General features: G+C 42.2%; 1 protein-coding gene across 1 annotated transcript in view; it reads left to right on the top strand.

Moving 5' to 3' along the window:
* HMGCLL1 (3-hydroxy-3-methylglutaryl-CoA lyase like 1) overlaps positions 1-21,288 on the top strand; it is a 58,288-nt gene that overhangs the window by 17,726 nt on the left and 19,274 nt on the right. The window contains exons 5-7 of the mRNA XM_081187084.1: positions 1,387-1,535; positions 9,766-9,829; positions 13,382-13,570. Of these exons, the coding sequence (XP_081043210.1) occupies positions 1,387-1,535; positions 9,766-9,829; positions 13,382-13,570 (402 nt within the window). The remainder of the gene's footprint in view (positions 1-1,386; positions 1,536-9,765; positions 9,830-13,381; positions 13,571-21,288) is intronic.

Below are 21,288 nucleotides of genomic sequence, written 5' to 3'. Positions count from 1 at the left end.
ATCGCCCACCCCTGGCGTGGGAAGACTTGGATTGGTAATAGAGGGAATGAGGTCAACTACACATTTTCTAAGTTGACATTATGGTTTTTGGTGTCTACTTAAAAATGAAATGCCAAAAAACAATCTGTTACACCTCATCTTTGCTTTCCACCTGCATTTGGCAGCATTTCGTGATCTAGGCACATGTAGGAGTGTTTGCAGAAAACAGGACCGTCTTATTTCTAGAAGTCTGCTTTAGTAGGGTTGCCATTACATCCAGACATAGCTGGTATTCTGGATATATGGCAGCCCCTGCCGGTAGTGTAGATTTTGGCAATTTTCATTAGCAAAACTACAAAAGCCCAACAACTTTTGTGTCCAGATTTTCACTTTTTGAAATATGGCAACCCTAGCTTTAGAGGAGAAGAGAGATTTAATTCACATAAACAGTTAAGGCTTTTCTGTGAGCCCCATAGTGACTGTGCAAAGTGCATGGCCTTCTGCCTCAAAACCTTCACTTGTTTCCATGTGGGAAACTCATCATCTAGAGGACTCCCATTTATTTCAATGACACAGGTTTGCTCGAACGGACATTGAGATAATTTTAGGGCCGGTGCCTCACTTGTGCTTTCGTAACTCATTTTAAACATGTGGAAAAAGAGGCTTTCTGTAAAGCAAAATCAGTGTTGCTTCCCGGAGAGATCATTAGAATAATAGCACCATGAAGCAACAAAGGCAATGAGTTTAGTTTATTTATTTATTTTTAAATACATTTTTATTAAAGTTTCACAAATTTTTAACAGACACAAAAACACAAACAAACACAACACAAATAACAGGTATAGTTTCAAATCCTTACTTTCTTAACATTTTTTCCTGACTTCCCCACACCTCCCCTTCTTGTATTCCAATTCCAATAATTAGTTCAGCAAGTTCTTGTCCCCAGCTTTTACCTTATTATTATTATACTTAATTCATCTTAATTAACCAATTTTAACTTATAGACCTCAATTTAAACAACAATACTCATTCTTTACACCCTTTTCTAAGGTCGGCCCAAATTCCCTTCCACGAATTTCCCAATTTTTATATTAATGAGTTTAGTTTATTACAGCTGCAGTGCAAATGCACGTTTCCAGGAGAGTAAATCCCATGCAACACAGTGGGACTTGCTTCAAAGTAAACAAACAAGCATGGCGTGACACCAGTTGAAGTCATTTTCCATTTAAATCAATGGGAATGATTTCTTCTAGACTAAACTTTGTTAACTAATGCTTCAGATGGTAGGGCTACTGCTAAACATAGCATGCAAAAAGAAAGAAAGATGTAAAGTTATTTACTGGGGAAGGGGGAATAAACAAAACCCAATCACATTTGTTCTGTTTTTTGGTCCTGTTTGATTTTCAGATTGCTGCCGGTGCAACAGAAGTGTCCGTCTTTGGTGCGGCTTCCGAGTCTTTCAGCAAAATGAATATTAACTGCAGCATTAACGAAAGCATGGAAAGATTTGAAGACGTCGTGAAGTCTGCCAGGAAGATGGACATTCCAGTGCGAGGGTAAAATAAAAAATGAAAAAGGCCGTGTTTAACCAAGCTAGCAAATTTGTGAAAGCTGCCTATAAGTTCATGATGTTGAGAAGTTTTTTTTTAGAAACAGAAACGGACTGTGGCACGTATGATGGAGGGAACAGAGGAAGGACTCGCTTGCTGTGTTCAATTCAGGAGTGGCCAGCGGGGTGAGGGTGGTGGGTGGCTAGGTCACAGCTGGACTGGCACACAGCTGGTAGAGCCAGATGGGCTTTGCTGGTATGCCTGCACAGTCCTGATCTCGCCACCTGTAATCACACCATCCAGATCAGAGGCAGATTTAGGTCCAGTTCACTTGAGCTGAAGGGGCGCTTTTGCCTTTCTGCCTCGTTCCCAGGTAAGCCTAGTAAGCGCTGGGCTTGGAGAAGGAGACTTGAGGGCTCTGACTGGGTCCTAGAGTCCTCCCCGCTCCTTCCCAAAGCCTAGTTGGCACTTGCCCAGCTTTGGGAAAGAGGCGGGAGGGCTCTCTCTCTCTCTCTCTCTCTCTCTCTGTGTGTGTGTGTGTGTGTGTGTGTGTGAAATTTTGGCCTTGGAGTCTTATAACCAAGGTTGGGGCCCATCCAGATAAGTCCCTGTAGTGCTGCTGCAGCAGTGGGGGGGGGGTGTTCTTCCGTGGCACAGCCCCACCACACTGCCTTTCTGGGGTTTAATTCCATAGCCTCAAAAAGTGTGTGTTTAGGACCGTAGCTCCAGTTATTTCACTTTGCCACCCAACCTCTCTATGCAACAAATTCAAGTTACAAGAAAGGAGATTCTGACTAAATATCAGAAAGAGCTTTCTGGCAGTAAGAGCTGTCCGACAGTGGAACTGACTCCCTCAGAAGGTCATGGACCTTGGATGCTTTAGCTGAGATTCCTGCGTTGCAGGGGGGTTGGACTAGATGACGCTTGGGGTCCCCTCCAACTCTACAATTCTATGAAATGCCCAAGCTTTGTGTTGCCCCAACAGTATTTTTTGGAAAATTGTTTCAGATGTGGAAGAGGAAGGGGGGTGAGGGCTATTGGCATCCCCTCTTTATTGTGTTTGTAAGCTGTTGCCAATAGGTGGAATAAGTGAAGGGGAAGGGAATGAGGACAGAGGCTTTCATCCTTTTAATTTGTGTTCTGCAGCAACATGAAAAGGAAAAAGCTTTGCCGCTGCTGTCATAAGAAATGCCCGATGGCGTTCCCATTTGCCACATAACGGCCCATGGGGAGCAATGCAAAAAAAGAAAAAGAAAAAAAAGAGCTACTTTCAGAAATAATTTTAAAGGTTTCAGTTTTGGTTTTCTGTTTTCACTGGCAACCTGATGTGTATGTAGTAAGCGTAAATCAACGGCAGTGGGTGAAATTAATGGAAAATGTACTTGAAAACTTAAGCTTCACTCTGTTGTTGTGTTGCTACAGCTGGAGCAGCATTTACTAAATCATCACAGAAAGCGCTCTATGTTGCCCGTTGTCGCACTAAAATATTTAAGTATTTACTGGAAGAATTCAAGGGCTCATTTTAAAAAGAAAGGAAGGAAGCTGGTATGTTCCCTTAGTACTTTTACTGATTAGTTTTCTAATTAAGTAATTATCAAATACCTTTACTAATACCTTAATTCTATTAATTCCACGAATAAATTTTTATGTATACAGACTCTATGATTTTACAGGGTCACATCCAATGAAGTTGATTAGAAGTAGATTCAAGAAGTAGAGCAGACACTCCCGCAAGGCCCTGGTGAGGGAATTGCAACATCGGCGTCCTGTCCTGGTGGTTTTGCCTACCTCATAACAGTCGTCACAACTGGTTGGGCATTGTGGCAATCCTTGTCTTGGATGGAGTTGAGGTTGTAGTCTCTTCCTGCCCCTCCAAGTGCTGGGGTATCCCATTAAAGGGGTGCGGGGGAGGGTTTGCCATGTCCTCATGCCCAGCTGGGGACCAGGGCCAATGACATTCCCCCAGACGGTGGTCCCTGCAGGGGTCACCCTATTTGATGTAAGTCTTTGGAACCCCCTGCCCAGATTGACCTATGTGTCACTTCCGGCAGTCAGGCCGGTAGTATTTTGATTGCCCCATGCCCAAGCCAAACCTCTTTCATCTGTATCCAAGAAAGTTGTGGCCTGTTTCGATCCCCAAACAAGTCTCCATGTTATTTTAATTCTCTGTGGCGTTGGGGACTGGGGAGCACAATACCTGGACCTGTAGTGCATATTTAATGGACAGTATTCACTGCAGCAAGAAATGGTGGTGACCAATAGCTTAGATAGCTTAGAAACAGGAACGAGGAAACTGTGGTCCTCAAGATGTTGTTGAGACTACAGTCACATCCAGTTAAAGCACTCTTGTATCACTTTAACAGTCATGGCTTTCCCCAAAGAATCTTGGGGAACTGTAGCTCAGTGAAGGGTCTCCAAACAACAAACTACAATTCCCAGGATTCTTTGGGGGATGCCATGACTGTTAAAGTGACATGATAGTGCTATAAATTTCTGGTGTAGATGTCTGGTCTACAACTTCCATTATCCTTGGCCGTTGATTCTGCTGGCTGCGGCTGATGGCAACTGGAATCATCTGGAGGAACAGCAGCTGGTTTCTTCCCTTAAAATGAGTTTTAGGAAAATCATAGAAAATAGATCTATCAACAGCTATTGTTTGCCATTGTTATATGGGGCCTCTACATTCAAAGGCATTATGCCTCCATGGTTATACCCATTGCTCAGGAGCAGCAGCAGCAACAACAACAACAGGAGATGGCTGTTGCCTTCATGCCCTGCTTCTGATAGCTCAGTTGGTTAGAGTGTGGTGCTAATAACACCAAGGTTGCAGGTTTGATCCCTGCATGGGACAACTTCATATTCCTGCATTGCAGAGGGTTGGGCTAGATGACCCACAGGATCCCTTCCAATTTGACAATTACATGAATGTTCTATGAATGAACTTCCTAAAAAGATACTAATTGGCTATTGTGAGCTGTGATTCAGAGGGGCTGTTCTCAACGTTCTTAACATTTGGGGAACATTCCATCAGATTCTTCTAATAGCATCTATTAGATGACAATAGATGCTAATAGAAGAATCTGATGAGTGTAGCTGCTCCTATTTTACACATTAAATCGCATTTAAGTCTCTCAGTTTGAGATAGTGCTGTTCAGAGGTGTAATTCAGAATTCGCACAAAAACCCAAGTATACTTTTGGATTCATTAAATACCAACCAGGGTCATTCCCCGTAGAAGACTGCATGTTATTGGAGTCAGTCGCTTATGAGTATTATTATTATTATTATTAGGAAATGTGAATGTAATAAATAGAGAAAAGGTTAAGTAAATATATTGCAGTTAGGCAGGGGCCGGGACGGTGCAGGTGGATAAAATGTTATAGTTTGGTAAATTCAATTGCCTGCTTAGCCAGGAAACTCCCTGGGTGGTCTTGGCAAGTAACTGCCTCTCTCTGTCTAATCTGTTTCACTCGCAGCATGATGAAGGGGAAATGGCTTAAGAATTGTAAAGCACAATTTCTGGTTTTTGTAAATACGTTTACTGATTGCTAGGATGCTTTCCATAGCTCCTTGATGGTTCCCACCCCACTCCTTCGGGTTCATGAGATCCACTTCCTGTCTGTTTAGAGTAGAGCACAGAAAAGATGTTTGAGGACAGATGCCATAGAGCTGGTTATTCCCTACTGAAGCCAACCTGCTTTAGAACAAAGGCTGAAAGAGTTTTTCTAGATAAGATGCCCATAATATGAAAATGAAGCATATTTCAGAGCTCAGGTTTTCCCGGCGAGATAAAGGATGATACTTCTGGGGTGCCTATGACGACTTGCTGGTCTCTGATCCAACCGTCCAGTAGAAAGCCTGCAATAAATCGTCATCATCATCATCTGAGGACTGCATTCCAGCAGTGGCTGAAGCCAGAGGCAAAAATGGGTGAAGCAACAAATGTAAACTTTACTTTTGTGCAGTAGGCTAGTTTCAACACACCCTCACAGCCTCTCTGAATCCTCCACCCAAGCAAACAACAAACTCTAACAGAGTGCAGCCAGGCAAAAACACTTGGGGAGGGGTGTCAATGGCCAGGGATGATGGGACTTTTAGTCCAACAAAATCTGGACTCCTGCATGGCCCCCTTCCCTGTTTGAGATGACTGGGCCAAGATTCAGTTTTAAGAGTCTTTTATACTTACATTGACTTTGAAACACTGCTTTGTAATGCAAGTTCCGATGTCTTTTAAAACCAGCTGGTTCTTGATGTTAAAAGCAGATACGTAACTGTAGCTGAAGATTTAAGAAATCTGCTTGATATTTTTAATTGCTATTTATCTATCTTGGAATAAACAAGGAAGCCCCCGTGCTCACTGGAACATGAGATTTTCTTGTTGAGTTATTAAGAGTGCAATCCTCTAGGATTTGGAAGATCTTGAGGCTTCCCAGCTCAGCTGCGGGAAGCCCCTTAATCCCAGCATAGCTGGAGATAGCTCTGCCAATGAAACTTAAGCCAGTGAAACCTATACCAGCAGCATAAGTCCTCGAAAGCGATGTGGCATGGAGAGGCAAGAAGAGATACATACCTATTCCAAACTCTCTTTAACTTGACCATGTGACCCAGGTCCAAGACCATGTGACTCAGGCCCACAGCTAGCAGCCCTGCTTGTCACTTGGGATCTAGTTTTAATTTCTATGGTACTTTCTTCTATCTCTGCCATTCTTGATTTTCTTTTGTCTGCCCCACATTTCTTCTTTCTAACAAAACAAAACAAAACAAAACAAAACAAAACCCTAAACTAAAAAGAAAACTGTGTTGCCATTAGTGTAACCCACCTTAGGTCAAGATTCACACTCACACCATACATTAGACATTTAAAATACATTTAAGGCACATGGCTTCTCCCAAAGAATCATGGAGAATGAAGCTGTCTTATGGTGCTGGGAATTGTAGCTCTGACAGGGGTACACTACAATTCCCAGGATTCTTTTCAGGGGTGAGCAATGACTTTTAAATGTCCTTTAAATGGATGGTGTGGATGTTACCAAGAAGTGATCCACTTGTGGTTCACACAACTGATTTTACTTCATTTACTTACAGTAAAATTCAACCCCCCCCCCCATTTCGAGAACTCACTGTGGCATGAAATGGAATGGAATCCAATGAAAATATGTAACATCAAGTCTGCCTAAGGGAAACCAGAGTTATTTGCATCTCTTTAGCAACTATGAGATATTTTTGGGTCAAATAAATGGTTACTCATAATGGCTACAATCCAGCAAACATTCACTGATGCTTGAAGGCCAATGAAATCCAAAGGATTTAAGAGCTTCTTTAAATATTTTGTGTTTTTTTTATAATATTTTATTAGGTTTTATCAATAGAAAAGTTTAGAAAAATACAAAAACGAAAAAGATACAAAATTACAAAATACAAAAATACAGACATTAAACACAAAGAAAGAAAAAGAAAAAAACACATATAAAAGAAAACAAAAATTCCCTCTTTCTTAATTTCTCATCTTTAGTTAACTTATTTTCCTGACTTCCTCACGTCTCCCATTTTTGTATCCCTTTTAAAAATTGGTTCAGCAAATTCATGTCCTATTAGTTTATCTATTATTCATCCCATCTTACATTTTACCTTGTTGCTAGAACCCCTTCAATTCATTTCAATGTCATCAGCATTCAAAAATTTTACAATATTTCTGCAAATAAGTTTTAAATTTCCTCCAATCTTCTTCCACCAACTCTTCTCCCTGGTCTCGGATTCTGCCAGTCATTTCTGCCATCTCCATATAGTCTATTAGTTGCATCTGCCATTCTTCCAAGGCTTCTTTAAATATTTTGTTGCAGTTAGTAATATCTCACATTTGGTGCAGCTGATTGAAGAGGTAGAGCAACAAAGCAGTAGGCAGGCTTATTTTTTTAAAAAAATCTTAAGCACTCATTCATTTAGATAGATTTCAGGATGGTGCACAATAATAATAATGTTAACATAACAATAAAAGCAAAATGTAACCCATCGTAAGACATTAGAAAAAAAAAGCAGCATCTTATTGTCGGTTGTGATATTAGGATGCTGGACTAGATAGACAATTGGCCCAATACAGCAAGCTTTCCTTGTGTTTTTATGTTCTTATTATTTCAGTATTAATAATGGTAATTATTAATGTTATTCATATAGTGCAATCTATGTGCTGAGTACTTTGCAAAGAACAGATTTGAAACGGACTCTTGGCAATCCAAAGTCCTTGATTTTGACTTTGATTAGGAGAGTTTGCCTGAGTATTCTAGCCCTTTACAAGTCACATTTCTCTCTTCCCAATTCTCAGCATTTTTAGCAACCATTTGGCTGCTTTTTAAAATATGGCTTCCTCCGTGGATATGTCAACTGCTATATTTAAGAATTTGCTTTGGGGATAGATCCCCTGTTCTTCTGACATGAACTTCCAATGCAATTGAATCACCCTGCAATGAACAGTGTAAATTACATGCAAACATACAATGTAATAATAAACAGGAAGCAGGCAGCATCTGTGTCTATGGCAAGAGTCTCAGAGGGCTCTTTGCATTCAGCTGTGCTAGCAGCTCTCTCTCTCTCTCTCTCTCTCTCTCTCTCTCTCTCTCTCTCTCTGTATGGTTTTGTAACCATCTCGGACAGATTCCTACAAGAGGCTGGCGCTCCTGTGCAGAGCTGAGTTTCTGCTTGGATTGATTGCACTTTTGCCGAATGCTGATGGTGATAAATTGCACAGCTACCCTCAGCTGCATGCATCCTCCATACAAGTTCCCCTTCCAAGTCCCACATCACAATAAAAGCATCATTTTCTGTCCCAGTTGTTTCCGAATGAAGAAGACTAGCTACAGCTTCATTTCCCTTCCCTTCAGGGCATCTGAGATCATCCCTTAAAATGCTGAAGACCTTTTCATTTGCCAATTAATGCACAAATTTAGCCGACGCGCACTTTGATACTGGAGGAAGGAGGAAAGGGCTCGCTTGTTTTATCAAAGGGAGTTTTATCTAGTTTCATCTCATCCTTTTTACGGAAGGTAAAATGGACACAGTTAATACAGATGCTAGCAAGATGTTGCCCAAGATCGTTTGTAAGTTAGCTCTTCATTATGCCCTTCATTTCTACTGTAGTTGAGAAAAGAATACTGTTGGTGCATTATAACACATGTCAGGACTTTCTGTAAGATCCAAAAATAAGTTTTCAATGTGGGGGTGATTTTCCATGTGGGGGAAGGCTGTTCTGATTGTTGCCTTCCATTCTTGTAAACTTGGGATCCTTTCCAACTCTACAATTCTATGATTCTAAAGTGACAAAATATTTTGGCAGACTCAAGATATAACTATAAAAACTTGTTTTTTTAAAGGATTCTCCTATTGCGTGTTCAAAGCTTTAAACCTTTCCCTTAAATAAATTCAGACAAGACTCAAATTTTGGTTTGGTTTTTGGCAGAATTTAGGCCACAACCTTATTGATTACAGCATGTGAGTGGTTGCATAAGCTCTGGTTCGACTAGCTGCCTGCACCGTTGCAGGTAGCGTTGACCCAGGGCAGCAGCATAGGTCAGCCTAGGGTGAACACCGGGATAGGTGGAAAGCCGGGAACAGGCTATGTCCACCACCCAGATGTCCCCCTGGACTCAGGCACGGGCACAACCCCCTCACAGGGTTGACCAAACCATTGAGTCCCTGGATTCCTTTAACGGAATACCCTTCACATGGGGATGGCGAGAGCGTTCCTCCATCCCTATCACCTGAACCAGAGCCTATCCACAACCTTACAAGTTGTGACGATTTGCTATGTGGCAGGTGAAACCCAAATGGCAACAGCCAATCAGCCAAGTGGGGAAAATTCCTGCCATGCCCCTGTCCAGACAACACACGATGGCATAGCAAGGTCAAGCGCAAAGCCCTAAAAGTAGGGAGAGGTGGGCGGGTGTTCCAATGCATGCACCAAAAGAGGAAGCTCTGGGTCACGTGCATAGGTATATATAGGTCCCTTGATCTGCTTAGCCTGCGTCGCATTGGCCTGATTAAACCCAGCATCAAGGGACCTACCAGTTGGGTGTTGTGGCTATCCAATCATCCCCACCCACAACACGGGGTTTGGTTGCCAGGTCTCACCGCAACACGTGCCCTCTTTAAGGGAGGACCCGATTACTTCCTGGCTTAATTGTTGATCCTAGTATTTGAAGAATGTGTGCATATTACCAATGCGTCTGTATTCTTTTTTCGTTTAGGTATGTGTCTTGTGCGTTGGGGTGCCCTTACGAAGGAAATATTGAGCCAGCGAAAGTTGCGGAAGTAAGCCACTTAAAAACAAAAACAAACAGCCCAGAAATCTTTACTTCCCTGGGGATCTGTTTTCTTGTGAAGGGAAAGCACTGGTGACTTGAGGGCATGCTTTTTATTTGCACAGGTTTTTCTTATTCTCATTTTTGTATGATTTTATGGGATTATATAGAGAACAGGCAGACAAAATAAAAATCCAACATAAAATATCCCCATATCAAAACAGGAGAACTCGGAACATTAGCAGAAATAATGCCCATTGAGCATGGAACAGGAATCTCCACAGTTCTAATCTGTAAAGTAATATTATTATTATTTTATTTATACCCCGCCCTTCCCGGCCAGAGCCGGGCTCAGAGCGGCTAACACCAGTAAAATTACAGTAAAAACATAATAGGAAAAAAACCCCAATTTAAAATACAGGTTAAAATGCAATTTAAAATAGCATCAGTTTCTCACATCACAGTGAAAAGCAGACCTCTCACCACCTTTACACCCCAGCGGCACATTCAGTTCTCTGCATCTCCTCCTGCATTGCAGTTCTTAATTGTCTCTTTCCTGCTGCTGCCCATGCATACAGACTGTGTTATAGCTAGTAGCCACCAGCATTTTGTGGTCATTAGAACGATAGAATAACCACCACCTTTGGCTAACCAACTGATTGAGGAAGCAGTCAGGTTACACAGGTTAAATTCTTCACTTGATGGCACTTGATAGCATTACTCATACCTGCAGCATGTGCTATGAAACACTTCTGTACAACCCAGGACTTCAGATCAAAGTTGAAAATTTCTAAGAAACCGTTGGCCTATTTTGGGTGTGTGTACATGTTGTTGGCTCATCACTTGATAATTGTAGCATCAAGTGATGGCTTACAAGTGTAAAAACACCATTGGAACTTGGAGTTACCTCATGACAGAGTTTTCATCTCACCTGGCATCCATCTTAGTGCAATACTTCTCAGTACCTCTCACAGCGCTGTCAAATGATGTACCTCAATATTTAAATCAGCCCTTTAATAGTAGAGGTAAGATAGGACAAATGTGGGTAACCAGGAAACAACAACAACAACAACAACAACAACAACAACACTAAGCAGCTCCTAGCCACATTGCAAAAATCCAGGAACAATGTTTTCTTTTTCTCTGTTATTGCCATTACAGTGCTAGAGTTTGTTTCCACTAACGGTAGTTTCCCCCCTCAAACAATCTTCCATTTTATCCTGCCTCTTAGCCCTGAGTATCTGTTTACATGGAGTTTATCACAGTACTTCTCCCAGAGCAGATACAACTTTCATTTATTAAGAATAGCAATTTTCTGATTCAGTTGGTTTTCCCGTCAAGCTGCGTGTGACATATGTTTAGATATATTGATGGTGACAGGTTTAGCTGTGCTGTTCCCATATTTCCTATTGCAAAACCATATTGGAGTCTGTTCTCCAAAAGACCTTGATATGATGCTCAGGCCAAGTTCCTGCATCCCCCACCCCCTTGTCAATAAAGCCCATTTCAGCAGGAATGCAACTCTTCATTTTGATTCCACAAATATCCTCTGGTTTTCTATCTAAGGCCTTCTTCTACAGAAGATTTGTCAGAGTTTGTCCTCATTATCATCATTATGAGTTGCTTTCGGGAGCACCTTAATTTTGAAAAGTGGCATACAAGTTGCATAACAATAATAAATAGTGTAATAATAAATAATACTACTAGTAGGCCTTGGAGAGTTATGAACAATCTCCCCCTTCCCGAGATTCAGCAGAAATTGTATACAGTATGCCTGATTTTTCCCGGGTAAGTCATGGAACAGTTATGCCAAACTAAAAGAAATAGCCATGGGATTCACATCCTCTTTGCAGACTTTTAAATCTTGCTTGTGCCATTTATCTTTTGGCCTTTAGATTAAGCATATAAGCATGCGGGTCACCTGGGACTAGCAGCTTTGCACCCTGTCAACTTTTATCACACTCGTCCCACCAGCAAAACCCATTATTATCATTGGTATTTTACCAATTTAGCACTTGTCATCCATCTGAAGCTGTTTCTTGTATCTCGTCTGCACTTGGGGACCACAGTGCAGTTGGCAATAAAGTGCAATAGGAAAAACTGTAGGACATCTGTTGAATCAAAAGTGTGTGGCAAAAGCGTTATACGTTGCAAATCCCGAGTGACATTATATGGCTTGTTAAGAAATATATAGGTGTTTTCAGTGTCCAGGAAGAAAGGGGTAGGTTCAGGGAATGCATGATTCCACAGCCTGCTCTTGAATGCTTAATAATTGTGGGGTCTACACCAGCTCTCTATAGTTAATAGCTGGCTCCGCATTGTAAAATTTCTAAAAGCTGAATGGTATATTATGTCCTGGAGGACACTGTATATTTTTAGTGGGCTTTTCTCCTGTGCTTGTATGCTGGACCCAGGTGGGATTAGGATGCAGGCCTGAATGCAGTAAATGCAGAGAGAAAACCCCAGTCCTGCTGCTTTGAGCTGAACAGCAGGAGTGAAAATTGGATCGCTTCCAGGAACACCACTGGTTAAAAGCTCCTGATAAGTGACTGGACTCTTGCTTTCAAGCACTAGATGATGCTCATGCCACCTGGGCCTAGGATGCCAGCACAGAGAAATACCTTTCAGGTGTATCCAGTGCACCCTTCATTCTACATTTGCCTCCCTGAGTTTTTTCTGTAAATACATATTACAGTGGTACCTCGGGTTAAGTACTTAATTTGTTCTGGAGGTCTGTTCTTAACCTGAAACTGTCTTAACCTGAAGCACCACTTTAGCTAATGGGGCCTCCCACTGCCACTGCACTGCCGCCGCACAATTTCTGTTCTCATCCTGAAGCAAAGTTCTCAACCCGAGGTACTATTTCTGGGTTAGCAGAGTCTGTAACCTGAAGCGTATGTAACCTGAGGTACCACTGTACTTTTCAGATTCCCAAACACACATAGGCAGAAAGGGGTGGGGTGGGGAGATAGTGCATGTAATCCATCTGCAACAGAAATTCTCTTTGACTTCCATGGAAGTATTAAGCAGGCAAATAAATGTCAGCTGTTTGTTTCACTGTGAATTTGTTTCATTCATTGAAAACACCTGGCAGTCTTAAGTTAATGTTCAACAAAAGAACTTAATTCTGAAAAGCTTGAAAATCAGAAAAGGAATACAGCCCTGTGCAGAGAGGCATAATCTGAAAAATCCCAGAGCAGAAGATGTTCTAGAACAGCCTTCCCTAACCTGGTGCCCTCCAGACATTGCTGAACTACAACTCCCATCAGCCCTAGGCAGAATGGGTAATAGTCAAGGATGAAGGGAACTGTAGTCCAATAACATCCAGAGGTCACCAGGCTGGGGAAGGCTGTTCTAGAAAGGATAGGAAAGGACCACCTGTTGAAAACAGGCCCCCTCAGGATTAATGCGGGAAAACACAAAAAGGAGATGACTAGGATCCTAGTGTTAGTCTTTTCCGTTTGTCAGAAATTATTCATCGGTAAAAGTCACTTGAAACTGCTTTCTCCTTTCCCTGTTCTTCTTTTGCTTACATTTGGTTCTCCTACCATTCCCTCCCCAGGTCTCCAAACGGCTATACAGCATGGGTTGCTATGAGATATCCCTTGGAGACACCATAGGTGTGGGGACCCCTGGCAGCATGAAGCGCATGCTGGAATCTGTTATGATGGAGCTCCCCGTGGCAGCAATTGCAGTGCATTGCCATGACACGTACGGCCAGGCTTTAGCCAATATCCTCACAGCGATGCAGGTAAGAAGATCCAGTCTCTGGTCTCGTCCAAATACAGTTTTTTCGGTGCTAGCCTCATTCATCCTTGCATCTACGTAGGCTCCAGAAAGGAGAGGAAGAGTAAGCATGGGCATATGCAAAGTTCCTCACTCTGTTTTAGAAGGAGTGAGCAGCTTCTCTGGGACTAAGGATTGGTTTGCACAAGCTCCAGAGCAGAATGGGAGCCTCATGGACATGGCTGCTCCCATGATAGGGAGATGTTCATTGGTAGACTGTGTGCTTTGAATGCGCCCAGATTCAATCCCAGGTAAAGGATCAGGTAGCAGTTGATGGGAAAGAGCTCTGCCTTGGATCCTGGATAGTGGCTGCTGTCAGTCGGTGTTAGAGTCAGACTATTGGTCCATCTAGCTCTCCACAGACTGCTAATGACTTTTCAGGATTTCAGACAAGCTTATCTCCTTGCCCTACCTGGAGATGCAGGGTGTTGAATCTGGATCTTCTGCATGCATCGCAGATGCTCTGCCACTGTACTCCGACTCATGTAAGGCTATTTTAAATGCTCATAAGCCACCGTATTGCTGCCCCACCCATGTGGTCAGTTTCCCCCCAAGGTTACCTAGATAGGCAGGGGTATATCTGTACCGCAGTGACTCTCTCACTGCTGATGTTAATGTATGATCTGGGTTGGGTCCAGACCAGGTGTAAGTCATGAGCTGAGGATCACATTCTATAGCTTAAAGCGAGTCGCACATTTCTGCACTGCATCCATCTGCGGGTGGCTGTCATTGATGGACACGCTTTACATATTTGTCCACAATCTTCTTCGAAAACAAGGAGTTCAGTTGCACATGTACAAAAATATATAATGGGAAAAGATCACAAACGTGGACAGAAATGGATAGAACACCACGGGCTGGTGCAAAATCAAAATATAGCAACCTGTGAATCATTATGGATACAATATGGACTATTTGATTTGTTTATTCCTTTCTGTGTATTTCTTCACTTTATACCCTACCAAGCATCTTGCACCCAAACATTGCAAATGAATCTGTAGCCGAGTTGGCTGCAGTCTAGTGGCTTGGATGCTCTGCATGGGATTGATTGTACTGTTAGACTCTTAACAGTTCAAGAGTAACCCAGCCATCTAGCAACAAATATAGAAGTTTCTTCAGTACCACTCTACATCATATCATAATATATTGCTACTTTAAGTGCTATTTCCAAGGCTTTAGGGAAAGTGGAAATTGGAAATGTCCTCAGGAAAATATTTTTTTCTGGTCCCAGCTGGTGACTACTGAATTGTCGTATTGAAAACCTGCTGCATGATGAATTGCCCAAGCTTTACTATATGAAAACGCACTAATATATTAGACATGCTTCCTTTTAGGCAGAGTGCTGTTAAATTATAATTCCAAATGAAACGATGGGGACGTGGGTTTTATTCCGACATTTGCTACTGGCTGCAACAGTCAGAGTCTGATGCTAACTAGTTTCAAAGTGCACATTTGTGGTGCCTCTTAACTTAGAAAGACAGGAATTAATCTGCATGTGGATAAAGGAGACTTAAAAACAAAAAACCCCAAAGCCTGTAGAATTCATTAACTGGGGTACTCCAAGCATTTTCCCTAACAGAACCGCTTTTCTTTCTGAAGATCTGAGCTCTGTTCTATAATTTTTCATAGCAACATGTTAAAAAAAAATGCAGGATATTGTAGCCCTCTTAAGATGTTCATGAACACATGAGGGGAGCGGTATATAGTGGAGCAGGGGACATATGTCAACACTGCCCCCTCCAGTTCCAGTCTTGGCATGTTCAGCACAGAAATCTGAAGGGAACTGGCTGAATATGCTTAGCAGTCTTCCTGCAACTGGGACATTGAACCTGAGACCTTTTGGTCGTGCTGTACCACTGAGCTGCAGCCCTTCCCCCAAAGACTGAAGTGTGGCTGAAGTGTGTTCAGCCATGTGTGCTTAGAAGACCTTCCAGCTCAATGTGGGAAGGTCGAGGTGGAGTGGATTCCCCCAACACATCCAGAAGCATAGGGGGTCAAGGGCTGGGACATATCCCCGCCCCCCTCACATGTACAGACTGAATGCCCAAAGAGGTCTTATGTGTGTTGTTTTCTGGCAGTGTGATTGCAGTGATGAACAACTATGAAAGGCAATGTGCATCGTGCTATCTATGGTTGAGCCAAAATGTGGCAGTGGGGAATCCTAGATGGCCGTTAATTGAGCTGCAATGTCTAAATTGTGAGGGAATGGAACCTTCCAGAATACCTGTCCTAAACAGCCTAGCTTTGGAGATTGAGGTGGATGGGTGGAGAGATAGATAAATGATAGATAGATAGAGATAGATAGATGATAGATAGATGATAGATAGATAGATAGATAGATAGATAGATAGATAGATAGATGAGACTAACTGTGAGGCAATCCAAAAACTGACCTTGAAAACAGGAGTTGAGTATAGTAAAGGAAGCTGTGGACCAGTAGAAAACTGAGTGGATGTCGCTCCTACAAAATAGGAGTCAAGTGGGAAAGTCCCCAGAGGCAAGATAGCTATAAGTAGAAGAATGAGAATGGAGTAATCTAAGAAATGAAACCTGAAAGAGGATAAGCAGGACTGGGAAAGACCAGAAAAACTGGGAGACTTTGCTGCATCCCTTGAATTGGACCAATAGATTATGCTGCCTGGATATTGCCTTTGAGCTTCTATATTGAAATGTAGCTTCATTATAAGATACTGCTTACTTTCAGCTACTGCTGTAGCTAATTCAGTGGCTGGGAATAAAACACTTTTCTCAATTAGCACAGAGAGAGAGTTCATTTGTACTAGCAGTGGGTGGGGTGGGGGAGATGAGGCTAAATTACAGGTGGCGCCAGAGGATATTTATGAACTAGAAGTTCCAGGTTCCTTGATCCCTGTTGGCATTGCCTCTAGGCAGGCAGGGCCAACAGGGAATGGCAGCAGGAGGAAAGGATGAGCACCAGAATAAATCAGGGAACCTTGAAATCCCAAGGACAGTGGGATCCAGTGCTGCTGATTGAATTTACAGGCCCCTGAACACATGTCAGTAAATGAATGAACCCTTTGGTCCCTGAAGCGCATAGATATGGGAACTGACAGCAGATTCCCAGGGACAGGGAGCATCACTGAAAGGCCATTTGTCATGTGTGTATAATATACATAGGTATATACATACATGCATACATACCATATTGCTGGAACTAGGAATACAATGTGGGTACCTAGAAATGCAGGGAGCCTAAAGAAAATGGGAAAAAGTGGAAGGGCAAAAGTCAGTCCTCCACTTTTTCAAAACAGGATTGTAGGAGTTGGGGCACATTACAACTTTGCACTTGGCCTGACAAAATTATACTTTCTCCGGAGTTGAACAATGCACGCTTCTGAAAAGCTAAACAGCTTTTTCTTTCCTTCCTTCCTTCCTTCCTTCCTTCCTTCCTTCCTTCCTTCCTTCCTTCCATCCATCTGTCCTTTCTTTCTTTCTTTCTTTCTTTCTTTCTTTCTTTCTTTCTTTCTTTCTTTCTTTCTTTCTAGAGGTGAAATGGTAGACAAGAAAGGGTTGGGACTTTTCTGAAAAGTCTTTTTGTTACCCAGCCCTTTAAAAGGGGCTCCCTTAGTTGTATGTGTTTGGCTGCAATGTACCTGCATAAGCTCAAAGCTTTGGGTAGGGTATGTATACAGTCGGGCTTTAAATGTGTGTAAAAATTGTTGACCCCTGCCTGAGTAAATTTAACATCTAACATGTTGACCCCTGCCTGAGTAAATTTAACAACTAGCATGACAATGAGAAGTATAAAGACAATTCCTGTAAAGACAATTCCTCAATGAATGAAAGCCGAGCAGCATTCTGTCTCCTATTCTTTAGCGAACTGTAGGCTGTAATATTCTTGCACCAGTTCTCTAGATTGTTGCTGTCTTCTTCTCCTCAGCATGTTTTTGCCCGCTATTTTGTTTTCTGTTCTGGCAGTGATAATACTCAGCCTCCAACTCTCTCTCCCCCCCCCAATAACAATACTTTGATGGTATTTGATGAGGAAAACTTACCATCATTTAGTTGTGCCCTACTCCAAATGATATTGGACGAAGTCACTGAATCTGCATAAGAAACTACCTAAGAGGTTTTATAAGGGTTGTTCTAACGAAAGAGTAAGTAGTGAAAGAAGGCTGACTGTTTAGCCAAAACATTCAAAGGTTAAGATTACAGTGCTCAAGCCATTTACCCAGAAGAGGCATTGCTAAAATAAAAATATTAAGATTTCTCCAGAGTAAGTAGTTTGAAGCCTGATCTAATTGTAGATGCCACTGAAAGGAATAAATGTCAGGCATCAAATTGGGATATGATGTCTTTCTAAATAGTGTGTTTTTGGTGCAAATGAAAAAAGCATATGAAGGAATGTTTCAAAACAATAAGATTTTAAACAGAAGTATGGCTAAGTCTTTGCTTGGTGGCTGAAACTTGGCTGAACCCAGAAACTGGGATATTAAAATATCAGACTATAGAATTTATAGAAGTGACAAAGTCAGCAAGAAGGAGGAGGCGTGGCTGGCTGTTTGAGTAAAAAGAGTGCTTTGAGTAAAACTGCATGTGTAGACTGGATAACATGTCAAAGGCAATGTACAATGGCAAACCATTATTTATAGGAAACTGTGCGACCTCCAAGGGAGAAGGAAACAATCTGGACCAACAAGATGTATAACCGATACTAGTTGCTCCTACCATGACCGGTATTGTTACTGCTTCTACCATAACAACTCAACATTACATTTGGATTTAATAACTTGCTGGAGGCTTGTACAGAGCCCAAAATAGTTTCTGCCCAGATACTCAGGGCGCTTCCAGGCTACCTGTTTATTGGCCATTAATCCTGATCTTCTTGCAGGTGGATTTGACAACATCGGGTATATATTATGATTTGTTTGTGGGTTATGACTGTCACTGTGTAGGCCAATTTAGGAACATTTTTTTCAACCCAGATGCAGTGTTCACACATGATTGGCTGGTTTTCTCAGCCAAAGTGCTGGTGATCATCCACACTCAACACATGTAGAATGCCAACATCTTATATTAGTAGAATCAGCAGAGATGATCCACTGCACCAGGGGTAGGTCAAAAGATTTATGAGAGGAGGTATTTTTTTCTTTGACATTCTTCAAGTTACAGCTCCGAGTTCAGTGCTTAACAGTTGCAGCTGAGAGCAACGTCAAGCAATGCTCTAAGGTAGAATCCACACAAACTGTACCAGGACATCATTCAAAAGACCTGCATTAGGACCTTGGAGCTAATGTAGAAGGGGGCAACTGGTGAGGATTTTGGGAGAAGGATGATAAAGGAGTGGTAGTATTCAGCTGTAGCAACATATCTACATGTAGAGTGATCTGTATCGCTGGCACCTTTTTATACTCTCTGTCTCATTCATAGGTGTCATTTGATATATGTTGTGTTGACTTCATAAAATAAAAGTGGATTATTTGATGAAAAAGTGATAACCATTTATTGGGATTTGGTAGCATCTTCTGCATTCACAAACCAAGTTAGGAGAAACAATTGTATATAATTGTTAAGATACACACACACACACACGGCTTGGTCTTCTGAATTCTATATGGAAAATTGCCAAATATGTAATGAGCATCCTGTGCTTTGATTTTTCAGAGTGTTGTACTAGAAATCTTAATCTTAAGGATTAGACAAGAGTAATAAACAAATTTTGTTAAGTGGCTGAAATAAATAAAAATTGTAAATATAAAAAAAAGGTTTCCTGCTGTGATCATACCAACGAGGTGGTGGAAGATTCAGTCTCCAGTTCCCAGATTCTATTTCTTTAACATATGTCTTACAGAACCATGGAAAATGAAGATAAGATTTCCAATTTTCCATGTAGTTAACAGGGGGTGGGGAAGTAGACTAGCGTGAGAAACAATGGAGTCCAGATATTTTTGGATCCCCATTACTTATATGGCCAATATATCCTTCAGGAAGCAGAGTGAATTTTGGAGGAAAACGGTAAGTGTAACAGGATTTATTTTATAAATAGACACAGTTTTTTTTTAGTCCGGCAATTCCCCAAACCTGCATCTTCTGGAAAACCATATCAATAGCACATGGTGCTTAGTCTGATGCTACATATAGAATTGAATCATGGCATTCTTGCCTTTTATGGTTGTCAGGTGTGTTTAGGAGCTTGTATGTGTCCTCTCCGCAGCAGCTAACAGCAACTTTGGGGGTGGTGGTGTTAGATTAAGAGAATGGCACAGGATAATTTGGAAGCCCCCTGTCTCTGGCAGCTTTTAAAGTTAAACTAAAATATCAGGATTTGGAATCCTAGATCTCCTTGTGCAATGTGTAGTTTGGCCTTGCAATGCAAAACACAAAGAAACTCTCCTAGAATTATATAACCAGGAATGCTATCAAACGATATGGTGCTTCCTTCAGATAGTCTTAACAAGTTCTCCAAAGACTTTTTGAAATAATGTGTTTACTCACTGTTGCTCTTACTGGCATTACCACTATTTAGTAATGTTTGAATATATGAGGCTTTTGCACTGTTCTGAAGTGTCAGGGACTGGAAAGGGGGCCTCTAGCTTCACCCTGCACTCTACAACAACAGCCCATAGCTGTCAACCGTCCCTTATTTGGCGGGAAAGTCCCTTGTCCCAGCGCTGTGTCCCGCTGCTGTCCCTTATTGATGATGTCCCTTAAATTTCCCGGGTTTTAAAGGAAGCAGCTCCTCTCCCTCCCTCCCTGCCGGCCAGGGAGGAGGGAGGCTCCAACTGTGTTGCTTGGCTGCGTTGCTCAGCCCATAAGGAGTCTAAGAACGACTGGGGGATGGAGCTTGCATGCCTTGTGCCGATCAAATCGGCCGTGTTGCCTGGGGACTCGCCTTTGCTCAGCGCTTCCCAGCGGAGAGGTGACAGTGGTTTTCCTTGCTGCATCCCCTTTGCCGGGTTGCTGCGCTGTGGGAACCACCACTTGAGGCTTCGTTTGGCTGCTGGCTGGGCTTTCTGCCTTTGGCTCAGAAGTTGAACATACCTGTGCTCTTATTTTGACTGCTGATCCCTTATTTTCGAGGCTGCTGGTCCCTTATTTTCAAATCTGTAAGTTGACAGCTATGCAATGGCCATGTCAGAGGCTCTCTTGGAAGCAAGAATCATTCTAATAGGCACAGGAAACTGGATTAAGACAAGGCAAGGTGAGGCGGGCCAAGTAAATGAAGTTTCCCATCAAGCAGCTGATCAGCCACAACAGTTGTTTTTAAAGAAAGCTCTTCATATGTTGCTGAGTTCCTGCACATGCACCCAGCTGGATTCAGGCCCTTGTCTTGAGATCCAGTAGTCCATAACATTTACTGGGTTGGTTTCCCTGCCAACCAGCCAACTCATTTTTGAACTCTTCCAAGAAAACAATATGAACTGAGACACATAGGAAGCTGTCTTATATTGGGTCACGTCACTGGTCTATCTAGCTCAGTATTCCAAGGTTTCCCAAACCTGGCTCTTCGGCTGCTTTTGGACTACAACTCCAATCATCCTAAACTAGCAGAACCAGAGGTCAGAGATGATGGGAATTGTAATCCAAATACTGCTGGAGACCAAAGTTTGGGAAACCTTGGTCTACACTGACTGGCAGTAGTTCTCCAGGGTTTCAGGAAAGAGTCTTCTAACAACATGCAACCCCCTTAAGAAACTACAGCTCCCAGAATTCTTTGGGGGA

The sequence above is a fragment of the Podarcis bocagei genome (assembly GCF_964188305.1).
Source record: "Podarcis bocagei genome assembly, chromosome: 3".
In the NCBI taxonomy this organism is placed as follows: domain Eukaryota; kingdom Metazoa; phylum Chordata; class Lepidosauria; order Squamata; family Lacertidae; genus Podarcis; species Podarcis bocagei.
Note: the sequence above shows the minus strand (reverse complement) of the source record. Positions and strands in the feature narration are given on the sequence as shown.